This window comes from Rana temporaria, chromosome 8 (genome assembly GCF_905171775.1).
Source record: "Rana temporaria chromosome 8, aRanTem1.1, whole genome shotgun sequence".
NCBI lineage: Eukaryota > Metazoa > Chordata > Amphibia > Anura > Ranidae > Rana > Rana temporaria.
The window spans coordinates 160,393,674-160,407,053 of record NC_053496.1 but is presented as its reverse complement, the minus strand read 5'-3'; the positions used below and the strand labels follow the sequence as shown (position 1 = coordinate 160,407,053).

The following is a 13,380-nucleotide window of genomic DNA, read 5'->3' as shown; positions in this document are numbered from 1 at the left end:
TGTCGCAGGGAACAGGGCTCGGCGGCACACAGGGACACTGTGAATCGAGCGAGGAAACACCACTCGATCACACAGCGCAGAGGCATCGCAGGATCCAGGTAAGTAAACCATGCCTATGGTTGCTGCGAGGCGATTCCGAGTTGGCTAGTGGTTACTGCTTTTGGTGCTGAAATTCCACCCCGAGCCAGACTCTAAAATCACTGCTCCCGAAAAAACTGCAGTTTCTAAAACTTTTTTTTGCATTGATACATGTCCCCTGGGGCAGGACCCAGGTCCCCAAACACTTTTTAGGACAATAACTTGCATATTAACCTTTGAAATTAACACTTTTGATTTTTCCCATAGACTTTTAAAGGGTGTTTCGCGGCTTTTCGAATTTGCCGCGAACACCCCAAATTGTTCGCCTAGCTGGCTTAATTGCAAAATGTGTTAAATGATTTTGTGATGAATGCACAGAGTGTTCATGTTCATTTATTTTTACATTGTGTCTAATTGAGGAGATTACTCTTTACTTACTTTCCTGTGGACATGATAGGAAATTAGAGGAAACCTCTCCAAAGTGAGAGAACAACCGTCCACATTAGAAGCTTTCACCTGTCTTCCTGTTCTAGTGACAACTCAAAATCTTAGATTTACCCTCATGTTTAGTCCCAGGGACAGTGGTCACTGAAGTAAATAGAGTGAATCTCCCTACCCACAGGTGTCATTCATGTCCCCTGGGGCAGGACCCAGGTCCCCAAACACTTTTTATGACCTATATTAACCTTTAAAATTAGCACTTTTGATTTTTCATGTTCACGTGTTTGAACACATTTTTTGCCTATTCGCATGTTCTAGTGCGAACCGGACCGGGGGGTGTTCGGCTCATCCCTACTGTCAGTCAATCACAATGAACATGCTTACAGGAGATAATAATATGTCTGGAATGATTCTTGAAGTGTATGAATCCTAGAAGCAAAGTGAGATTCCACAGCAAGATAGGGGTGGAAGAGGGTGGATACAGGAAATATATTGGGATGATCTAAGATTTGAGCTTTTAATGAGATATACTGTAAGAGGCAAGAGGGTAGTTCGACACACCCACAGCCAAGTCACCATCAATGTCAGTTTTAAGTGTGTTGACTTTTTTTTTCTGGTTGAAAAGTCTATCCAAAGATATAATACAATCCTATATACACAATTCTATACCTACAGTTGGATCCAGAGGAAGGCAAAAAACCCCAGCAAAGCATGATTCCATTTGCTCCAGCAGGAGAAATACCTTTCTGATCTCCCGAGAGGCAATCGGATATTCCCTGGATCAACTTTACCTATAAATGCATGCTCTGTGACAATATAAGCAATCGGAGCTCAGCTAGCTTTGTCTAAGGAATTCACTTACCAGACATATGGAAGGCTTGGACACAGCTGCCACTGACAAAGATCCTGCAATGATGTTCTGCAAAATATAAACAACATGGACTTAAAATGGAAAACATGGTGGATCTGTGGTTTTAGGCTTTGTCATGTGGGTGGAATTATGGCTTAAAACTGGTTGTGTTTGTAGCAGCCTCCCAGACCTCTGGAGGTCACCTCTAGAGTCAGGGAGAGCTGACATACATTTTCGTAGAGTGGGTTAAGAGGCATGGTGGGTATAATGCAAGATGAAATGTTGGGCTCCAGTCACTTTTTGAATGTGAATAAAGAGATTTATTGTCTCTTAACAAGAACTGTGGGAGAGGGAGTTAGGGCCAGGACACCCTTCAGTAAATGCAATGGCAATTAGCAGACCCCAAAACAGTTTAAGGCCTCCAGCCGGATGCATCTTCTGTATTGGCAGGATCACTGTCTTATATGGCAACTAATCTTCTAACAGTTTCCAAAGATCTCCACACTTGGCAACACAGTACGGTTCTTCTCACAGTTTCCCACTATAGGTCTTCACTCGCTGAGCTCCCAGTCTCTCACTAGACCTCCAGATCCCAGCCACCCGCCAGTTCCCCTGAGCACCTCCACAACCAACCCCCTACCCTCTTCCCAAGCGTCACCCCGGCTAACCCACTGGGTCTCTGGCCCAGAACCCGCCCAAGCTCTCCCACCTCTTCACCGTCCCCGACTGGTGAGAAGACTGCTCTGGTACTTTTTCAGGCTTACTCACTGTAGTCTCTGCTAATAATGTCGATGGTTTCTTAGTGGTGACTGCTTCCCCTTTACCTCCGACCATGACTGGTTCTGGTCTGGCTAAACCTCTGTAACTCGGTTGGACTCCAATCCTGCAGTCCCAACCCTAAGCAGCTTCTCCTGCTCCTGGATAGGTCTCAGGCAGCCTAGCAGCCAGGTGTCCCCGGGATAGATTGCAAACTTCTGGCCTAGCAGCCCAGGATGATACAACACACATCCACCCAGACAGCCGTCCGGTGGCACAGAACTCCGATCACCTGACTCCACCCAAATAAATAGGCTCGCCCAGCAGGCCAAGGAACTTAAAGTAACCCCTGCCGATTGGCTGAGACACCCTATCCATTCAAAATCTGACCTTGCTATGCCCTTGTCTATCTAATGTCACTAGCAACAGTGACACCCAATGACAGAAGAGAAAAGGTGCAGCAACTCCAGAATTAGAGAGGGATCAGTGGATCTTCAAACAATTAACGAGAACATTTACTATCTGGCAAACTAAATTTGTGAGCAACCCTGCCTAAACACCAGGATGCTACATGTTCATACTGTAATGAACTTCTTGAACAAGTATACTGATCTGAGCAGTGTGCTGTGAGACAGACAGATAGCATTTTTAGACAATAAAAAAAAGTGTGATTATGATCCTCTTTGATCTTGTTTAAAAATCAGAAGCATACAATAATAACAGGAGCACGAGCTATGATTTTTATACAATAAAGTCAAAGAGAACCATATTTAGACTAAAGTGTTTTTTAATTTCTTGGACTGGATTGTGGTTGGATAGGAACTTAGCTGTTGAGTCGGCATTCCATGGGCTGCATAGGTGGAAAGGTAGAGCTTAACCACTTGCCGACCAGTCGTCGTCATTATACTGTGGCAGGTTGGCTCGTTCCCGCAAATCGCCGTCATTGTATGTTGGCACGGGAACTCTATTTTGTGGGCGCACTTCCACTGGCTAGAGGGAGAGCCAATCAGCGGTTGGAGCAGATGTTCTCTGGCCACCCTCGATCGTTCCCCACAGTAATGGAATGGGCATCTGCTTGTGTAAACAAGGAAAATCTCCATTCTGACAGTGAAGATCACACAGATCCTGTCTTTCTGCTACGCAGGAAACACACTTAACCCTTTGATCACCCCTGATGTTAATTAGTGTCATTTGTACAATAATAGTGCATATTTTTAGCACCAATTACTGTAATAATGTCACTGGTTCCCAAAAAAGTGTCAAAAATGTCAGGCGTCCAATCTGTCTGCCGCAATCCCACAAAAAAATCGTAGATCACTTAAATATATCCCCTATTTTGTAGACGCCTTTGCGCAAACCAATCAATACACGCTTATTGCGGTTTTTTTATTACCAAAAATATATAGAATATATATCGACCTAAACTGAGGAAGAAATTTGTTTTGTTCTTTTTTGTTTAAAGCGCAAAAAATAAAAACCGCGGAGGTGATCCAATACCTCCAAAAGAAAGCTCTATTTGTGGGAAAAAGGCATACATTTTGTTTGGGTACAATGTCGCAGACCCGTGCAATTGTCAGTTAAAGCGACGCAGTCCCGTTTAATAAAAGATTGCCTTATCATTAAGGGGGTAAATCCTTCTGGTCCTTAAGTGGTTAACTATCTTTTCACCCAAAAATCATCTCTATTTTACAGTATGTTGGTGTGCAATAATATAGCAGGATACCTGATGCTCCACAGGGGAGGTGCTTGGTGTGTATGGCAGCTCCTATGGCAAGATGCCTGATGTGTATGGTTCTCAGAGACAGCACCTGATTTGTATTTTTCCTCAGACAGCACCCAATTTGTATTTTTCCTCAGATACAGCACGTGATTTATATTTTTGTTTTATAGTGCATTATACTGGCACCTCACAGGTTAAAAACATATTTTTTTCCACTTACAAAAATAGCTCCCCAGAATGGGATTCCACTGTAAATTGCAATTAAGGATGATGTGAAGATTTGACCAAAACCCATGCCAAAGTGTATTATGCCCACAATGATTAGGGTAATCTAAAAAAAAGAAAAATTTGAGTTATTTTCCATGCTGACTACATCTAGTTATTTTCTTTATGTATAAATAAAAAAATGGTAATAATGGTTCATTAATATATCTTCATCCAGTAGCATGGGACACTGAACACAAGATGCAGTTGCAAACCACCTCAGCCAGGTAATCATAGTGTATGCAGACTTCCCTACTTAGCTGCCAGTTTTGAAAATGATGGCAAAGACTTATATCAAAATTTACAGAGTGGAAGATGGTAAGATCTGCTAGAGAAAGATTTGCTCAGACCTTGCAATGTAACTAGCTGATCTTTAGCAGATTGTTTTACTACTAAATCAAACCTTGGAAGTCTAATTTAGGATTGTATGGGATCTATTTTAGTTTGGATGCAAGGAACTGGGGCATGTGGCTCCCTCACTGTGATGTCCTATGTCTAGTAAATGATACGTTCTTATTAGGGCAAAATTTATATAATTAGGGATGAGCTTCGAGTTGGCTGTTCGTCAGTTTGGCGAACAGCGAACAATTTGGGGTGTTCGCAGCAAATTTCGAAAAGCTGTGGAACACCATGTAAAAGTCTATGGGAGAAAGTGCTAATTTTAAAGGTTAATTTTCAAGTTATTGTCCTAAAAAATGTTTGGGGATCTGGGTCCTGCCCCAGGGGACATGTTTCAATGCAAAAAAAAGTTTTAAAAAAGAAACGTTTTTTCGGGAGCAGTGATTTTAATAATGCTTAAAGTGAAACAATAAAAGTGAAATATTCCTTTACATTTTGTACCTGGGGGGTGTCTAAAGTATGCATGTAAAGTAGCGCATGTTTCCCATGCTTAGAATTGTCCCTACACAAAGTGTCATTTCTGAAGGAAAAAAAGTAATTTAAAACGGCTAGCGGATATTCATGAATTGTCGATCCCGGCAATACAGAGAAAAGAAATTTAAAAAAATGACAGCCCCCCCCAGTCCATTACCAGGCCCTTTGGGTCTGGTATGAATATTAAGGGGAACCCCTGCCATTTTTTCAATGACTTATATCTGTATTTCCAAGACCGACAATTCATTAATAGCGGGAGTAGTTTTAAATTACCTTTTTTCCTTTAAAAATTACATTTTGTGCAGGAAACCAAAATTAAAAAAAAAAATGTGTGGGGGTCCCCCCAAATTCCATGTCAGGCCCTTCAGGTCTGGTATGGATATAAAGGGGAACCCTGCATAATTTAAAAAAATAAATAACGTGGAGTTCCCCCAACAAATCCATACCAGACCCTTGTTTCACTTTAAGCATTATTAAAATCACTGCTCCCAAAAAAACTGCAGTTTTTAAAACTATCTTTTGCATTGATACATGTCCCCTGGGGCAGGACCCAGGTCCCCAAACACATTTTAGGACAATAACTTGCATATTAGCCTTTAAAATTAGCACTTTTGATTTTTCATGTTCGTGTCCCATAGACTTTAACAGTGTTTGTGTGTTTGAACAATTTTTTTTGCCTGTTCGCATGTTCTGGTGCGAACCATACTAGGGGGTGTCCGGCTCATCCCTATATATATATACACAGGGCTCAACATTTCAAGTCCTGAGCCACTAGCCAGGCCTTAAGTGTTATTTGCCACCAGTTGCCCCAGCCAACACCTCCCCTGCCTCACCCATAAGGCCGCGTACACACGGTCGGTCCAAACCGATGAAAACGGCCTGAAGTCCAGTTTCATGGGTACGTTGGTACGTTGTCCTTCGGTCCAAAATTTTAGAATTTGCTTTTAAAATCGAACCGATGGACCGCTGCCCGATAGGTCCAAACCGATGGTTAGTACACAAAAGCACCGGTTCAAAATCTGCGCATGCTCAGAATCAAGTCGACGCATGCTTGGAAGCATTGAACTTCGTTTTTTTCAGCACGTCGTTTGTTTTACGTCACCGCGTTCTGACCCGATCGGTTTTTGAACTGATGGTGTGCGTACACATCAGACCATCAGGCCACTTCAGCGGTGAAAACGATCCGTCGGACCATTCTCATTGGTTTGGATTGACAGCCCCTAAACACACCCTTGTAAATTATCTCATGAAATTACACTGTAAAATATTTTAAGCAGAATTAAGTTCCAAAAATAAATATTAACAACTTTAACAATAGTAACATAATGCATATCAGTACCCATCTCTGCAGCCTCACAGTGCCCCATCAATGCAGCCTTACTGTGCCCCATCACTTGCAGCCTTACAGTGCCCCATCACTTGCAGCCTTACAGTACCCCATCACTTGCAGCATTACTGTGCCCCATAAATTGCCGCATTACTGTGCCCCATCAATTGCAGCATTACTTTGCCCCATCATCACTTCAGACTCACCTCACACAAACACTGCCCTGGCGCCGCTTTGAGCCAAGACTGCAGCGCTCTACTTCTCCTCCTCTTGTATCTCACACACAGCGTGCATCTTTCGATGTGTGTCATGGAGCTGGGTCTGTGTTTGGCGGCACGGTGTGATAAGGTCCCGCCCCCCTAGACCGGTGTCTTGTCGAGCTGGTTCCTCCATCGATATGGTTCCTGCCTAGTCTTCGCAGGTGCAGTAGGAGGCCACGGAAATCTCTGAGCCTCAACAGCTGATTGTCAGCTTAGACAAACTCGCTCCCGCTACCTGAAGCCTGCTTATACACTAGTACTATTATACGCTCTACACAGCAAGGGGCGGATGTGATATTGAGCAGTGATTTTTTGATTGGTTATCCATGCCGCTCTATACAGCAAGGGGCTGTATCACATCCGCCCCTTGCTGTAAAGAGCAGCATGGATAACCAATCAAAAAAACACAGGTCAATACCACATCCGCCCCTTGCTGGCCCTTGCTGTGTAGAGCGGCGTGTACAGTGTATAATCAGCCATCGGGAGCGAGCGTGTCTACAGCTGATGAACAGGTGTTCCCGCTCTGAGGTTTCCGTCGACTCAGGAACCATATCGATGGTAGGAACCAGCTCACCAGAACACCGGCTAATATGATAGGCAGAACACCAATTCAATCTACTATCACATTAGCTGGTCTAGGGGGGCGAGACCTTGTCACATCGCGCCGCCAAACACAGAACCAGCTCCATGACACACAGCAGGAGGTGCCCGCTGTGTGTGTGATACAGGAGGAGGAGAAGGAGAGCGCTGCAGCCTCGGCTCAAAGCAGTGCAGCCCTGCCGTTCTCTGTGTATTCTCAGTTTCCTGGCTGATCACTTCAGCCAGGAAACTGTCAGCCTGGTTCACCCCCGCTCCTCACTCGCCCTGGACTAAATTCCACTCGCAAAATGCGATCAAGCATTTTTGAGGGCTGTATGTATATATATATATATATATATATATATATATATATATATATATATATATATTTACACACTACATTATAAGAAAATTTAGTATATTATATACTGTATATCACCTCTGGACCTTCTACTACTAGATAATGCAGATCCCCATTGGATCCCATCCACACATGGGTCAGAGATCTAAAAGTTAAAGGTTGGGTCCAATCGATCCTCTTTACAAATTGAATGATCGGAAGAATGTACTTGCCCCATTGTGTCACAATAAGTCAGGCTTATTAAGTAACATAATAATGAATGTGAACAGGGCAGAGGATCATCGTTGTTTCCTTTGCTGCCATTCATTAAAAATGCATTATCATGTTGTTTCCCCCTATCAGAGAATAACGTATGGTAGCCTTCACTCCTCCATGTGGGAGTTCATAGTAAGCATTAGGGATGAGCTGAACACCCCCCTATTCGGTTCGCACCAGAACTTAGTTCTTGTCCTAAAAAGTGATTGAGGACCTGGGTCCTGCCCCAGGGGACATGTATCAATGCAAAAAGTAGTTTAAATTTCGTACCTGGGGGGGGGGGTGTAAAGTAAGCATGTGAAATAGCACATGTTTCCCGTACTGTAGAACTGTCTCTGCACAAAGTGTCATTTCTGAAAGAAAAAAAGTATTTTAAAACTGACTCGCGGCTATAATAAATTGTTGGCTCCCGGCAATTCAGAGAGAATTCATTCATAAAAAAAAAAAAGTGGGGTTCCCCCAAATTAAATTACCAGGCCCTTCAGGTCGGGTTTGGATTTTAAGGGGAACTCCACCCCAAATTTAAAAAAAGAAATGGCGTGGAGTTCCCCCAAAAATCCACACCAGACCCCTTATGCGAGCACGCAACCTGGCCGGCCGCAGAAAAGAGGGGGGACCGAGAGCACCCCCCCTCCTGAACCGTAGAAGGCCACATGCTCTCAACATGGGGATAATGTCCCCATGTTGATGGGGACAAGGGCCTCATCCCCACAACCCTTGCCCAGTGGTTGTGGGGGTCTGCGGGCGGGGAGCTTATCAGAATCTGGAATACCCCTTTAACAAAGGGGACCCCCATATCCTGCCCCCCCTAATGTGAATTGGTAATGGGGTACATTGTACCCCTACCATTTCACGAAGGAAGTGTAAATAGTTGTAAAAAAACACACACACACACCGTGGAAAAAGGTCCTTTATTAAAAAAAAAATCCAGCGGTGGTAATCCTCTCTCGGTCCCCGCTCCAACGTTGTTGGTATCTCCTCTCCCATCCAGCGATGAGAAGATCGTCCGGGATCCAAAGCGCAGCATCGCCGGCCGCCTGTCTCCACGGGAGACAACCCGGCGAATGACGCTGCTGAAGCTAGTGACATTTCGTATATTGGTGAGGCGGGGCTACCCGTCACATGACCCCGTCTCCCTCTGACGCACCCTGGGTGACCCCGTCTCACCTATATAAGAAATGTCACTAGCTTCAGCAGCGTCATTCGCCAGGCTGTCTCCGGTGGAAACAGGCGGCCGGCGATGCTGCGCTCTGGATCCCGGATGATCTTCTCATTGCTGGACCAGAGAGGAGATCACCCGTCGCTGGATACCGACAATGTTGGAGTGGGGAGCCGGAATCGAGAGTGGAATACCTCCGCTGGATTTTTTTTTTTTTTTAATAAAGGACTTTTTTCCACGGTGTGTGTGTGTTTTTTTTTACAACTATTTACACTTCCTTCCTGAAATGGTAGGGGTACAATGTACCCCATTACCAATTCCCATGGGGGGCAGGATATGGGGGTCCCCTTTGTTAAAGGGGTATTCCAGATTCTGATAAGCCCTCCGCCCGCAGACCCCCACAACCACCGGGCAAGGGTTGTGGGGATGAGGCCCTTGTCACCATCAACATGGGGACATCCTCCCAATGTTGAGGGCATGTGGCCTGGTACTGTTCAGGAGGGGGGGCGCTCTCTGTCCCCCCCTCTTTTCTGCGGCCGGCCAGGTTGCGTGCTCGGATAAGGGGTCTGGTGTGGATTTTTGGGGAAACTCCACATCATTTTTTTTTACATTTGGGGTGGAGTTCCCCTTAAAATCCACACCAGAGCTGAAGGGTCTGGAATGGATATTTGGGGGGAACCCCACGTCATTTTTTTTTTCATTGACAGCGGGGTTCCCCTTTAATATCCATACCAGACCTGAAGGGCCTGGTAATTGAATTTGGGGGGACCCCACGTTTTTTTTTTTTTTTTTTTTATGAATGAATTCTCTCTGAATTGCCGGGAGCCGACAATTCATTATAGCCGTGAGTGATTTTTAAATGACTTTTTTTCCTTCAGAAATGACACTTTGTGCAGAGACAGTTCTAAGTACGGGAAACATGCACTATTTCACATGCTTACTTTACACCCCCCCCAGGTATGAAATTTAAAGGAATATTTCACTTTTATTGTTTCACTTTAAGCATTATTAAATTCACTGCTCCCGAAAAAACGTCCGCTTTTAAAACTTTTTTTTTGCATTGATACATGTCCCCTGTGGCAGGACCCAGGTCCCCAAACACTTTTTAGGACAATAACTTGCATATTAGCCTTTAAAATTATCACTTTTGATTTCTCCCATAGACTTTAACAGGGTGTTCCGCGGCTTTTCGAATTTGCCGCGAACACCCCAAATTGTTCGTTGTTCAGCGAATAGGCGAACAGGCAATGTTCGACTCGAACTCCAAGCTCATCCCTAGTAAACATACAGAGTAAATTGGAGAGAAGTTATCTTCAAAGAAATTATAAACCAAAATGGCTGGTAGATCTTTCACAAATGTATTGCTACCTATGAATCTTCCTGAACACTCAGCCCATGCAAACATTCAACCAAATCAACTGAATACATTTTACGAACACATGCTTGCAAAACACATATCCCCCCCCCCCCCGCACACACACACACACACATACACACACTTACCCCCAGGGCTTTTGGTTTACCCTTCAGAAATTCTTGATGGAACATAGTTGACTGGGTCATCTGAGGTGTAACCGTAATTATTGGATTGTTCCATTGCTGAGGAGCCTGGGGGTTCCACTGTTGTGCAGTAGGGGCATTCCACATCTGAGGATTAGGAGATAGATTATATCCAGGAACATTCAACTGGGCAGGTGGGGGAGCAGCAGGATTGAGTTGTGCAGAGTTAATATTTTGTGGTTTGTCGCTGAACTGGGAAGACGACATTTTTCAACCTCTCTAGTAAAAGAAAATAACAGAAATTAATACCCAGAAGCACCGAGGGAATATTCTTGTACACATTCCATACTACATTACATACATACATACATTACATACCATTTAAGTATTGAAAAAAAATGCAAATGTGGTCATGATAAAATATGGACATGTAATTTGTTATGATCAGTCGTTGGTAGCAGACATGTTGACGGGTTTTGTTTTTCAGCAGGTATAGTTCATTGTGATTGACAGGGATCTATATTACTGAGTGACATAATTAATAATGGATTTACAATGCTGACTTTTTTTGTGTTCATTGAAGTACTTTGTCACATTGTCAGCTTGTAGATTTACTATTTGCATTTTTTTTATGGGTACTATGAGTAACCATGTACCTCTTACTAAAATCACAGAGGGCAGCTGTAACGGAATGACCCGTGACACCCAAAGACTTTGTGAGGATGGAAGATACTCCTGTGTCAGCGTCACTGATAACTCTTGGGTCTGAGTCCACCCTGTGCCGTTTGGGCATGGGGTGGCAAGTGAATCATAATTCATGTATTACATGAGATTTGACATCACTGATAGTTCGTATTGCAGGATTTTGAGATACTGCAGGATGTTGGCCCAACCAGTCAATAGTGACTCATTCTCTGATTAGCCCTGACTAGTGACATGCTAATTGAGTCAGGCTCCTGGAAGACATTTAATTGTGTGATAACACTGTCTAAAACCTATTGATGCTCAGATGTGTGAATAGGTGTCAAGCTGTATGCGGAGACGAAACGTCTGCCTATGAAACTCAGTGTGTGAAGGTGGTTTGTTTGTTATGCTGTTAATTAAGAAATGTGCAGTGATTAGACATGATAATTATAGGCCGGTGCCAACCTGTCTAGAATGTTTAAGTAATTAGCCTTAGTGTATGATTAGGGGGGTGGAGAATCTCATTGTCCCTTTGAATACTGTCACATGGTTGTACTGTATATAAGACTGAGAAGAAACCATTAAAATTGTCTTCATTTGAAACCAGAGAACACGGAGCAAGTCTCGTTATTCTGGGAAATGGGAGGCCTGCTGGTTTGTCTGTGTGTCAGATAAGCTGTCGTGACTGGGATGGAAGGTTGTAAACGGTGGTGACCGTTACAGCAGCAACTGGGGACATGGGGACAAGATGCTTTGTCAGGTGGTCCCTCTAGTTAAGGTTCTCTCCCATGTTAGGAGCATATGGCCCCTGTATAGCTCACATCCCCCCCCTCCATTTTCTGGCCACCCAAACTTGCATGCTCAGATAAGAGTCTGGTGTGGATTCACCATTTTCCTTTTTTTTTTGTGGGGTAACCCCTTAAAATCCAAACTTTTTTTTTTGTTGCATGGGTTCCCTTATGATAGGGGTCTGGAATATATTTTGGGGGTGATTCCATGTTCTTTTTTGGGGGGGCGGGGGGGTTATTTATTTAGAAAGGGAAAACAAACATTTTAGAAAAAAAAGTATGCCACTAAATGACAGTTCTCACTGAACTGCTAACAGCCAGGGTTTAGTGCAAACCATATTGGTCAAGATCACCTCCTATATGCCTAGTAGCTGCTACTCTGCTGCCCTTTGAAAAAATGATCCACAGCTGATTGATTTTCAGAGGGTAGTAAAAACTGCCTCATGTGTGAAAGAGGCCAAAGGGAATGGTCAGATGGTCATATTTGTTGGATCTGTCAAGATTTACTTCCTGTTACTATTCACAAAAATACCAGACAAATGCATGTTTGTATTATTCTACAGTACTTAACAATAAGTAACTCATTGCTGTTTGCACAGAACACAACCTTTGAACTTGTGTCACCAAAGACCTCAGTTATCAAGGAAAATGTGTGTTATCGTTCCCATTTATGATAATGTGCATTGTCAATTATTACTGTATTTCTTACAAAGTTTATTTTGTACATTAATAGAACTTAGCAATTCTATTGGTTAATTAATCTATTCACTTTATTTAACAGCTATTTTTAACTTTATTTATCAGAAAAAGATGAGAAGATACATGTCCAAAACATATGACATTAGACAAACATGTCAAACATGTAGACCGTTGACTTATATATATATGACAACTAATTACAACCTCCAAAGTTGTGGAGTAGTTTCTAAACCTAAGCCTAAACCTAAACCGGCAGCCTGAGTATATTTATTAACTAATCCTGTCATTCAAAATCTATACGTATACAGTACTTTATTACATGATCAAAGCTTAGCAACAAAAATAAATACTGGAATTTAGTAAAAGTGAATATGTGTGTTTTCTGTGATCATGTACTTTAAAGGGGTTGTAAAGGTACAATCTTTTCCCCTAAATAGCTTCCTTTCCCTTAGTGCAGTCCTCCTTCACTTACAGTGGGGATCGAAAGTGTGGGCACCCCAGGTAAAAATTTGTATTAATGTGCATAACAAGCCAAGGAAAGATGGAAAAATCTCCAAAAGGCATCAAATTACAGATTAGACATTCTTATAATATGTAAAAAAAAGTTAGATTTTATTTCCATCATTTACACTTTCAAAATTACAGAAAACAAAAATAATGGCGTCTGCAAAAGTTTGGGCACCCTGCAGAATTTATAGCATGCACTGCCCCCTTTACAAAGCTGAGACCTGCCAGTGTCATGGATTGTTCTCAATCATCGTCTGGGAAGACCAGGTGATGTCAATC

General features: G+C 43.1%; 1 protein-coding gene across 1 annotated transcript in view; it reads right to left on the bottom strand.

The window, feature by feature from the left end:
* Window positions 1–10,732, bottom strand: part of LOC120909289 (membrane-spanning 4-domains subfamily A member 4A-like) — a 30,790-nt gene extending 20,058 nt beyond the window's left edge. Inside the window, exons 1-3 of the mRNA XM_040321033.1 lie at window positions 10,427–10,732; window positions 4,066–4,176; window positions 1,382–1,438 (exon numbers count right to left, since the gene is read on the bottom strand). Of these exons, the coding sequence (XP_040176967.1) occupies window positions 1,382–1,438; window positions 4,066–4,176; window positions 10,427–10,690 (432 nt within the window). The 5' untranslated portion in view covers window positions 10,691–10,732. The remainder of the gene's footprint in view (window positions 1–1,381; window positions 1,439–4,065; window positions 4,177–10,426) is intronic.
* Between the last annotated feature and the right edge of the window lie 2,648 nt (window positions 10,733–13,380).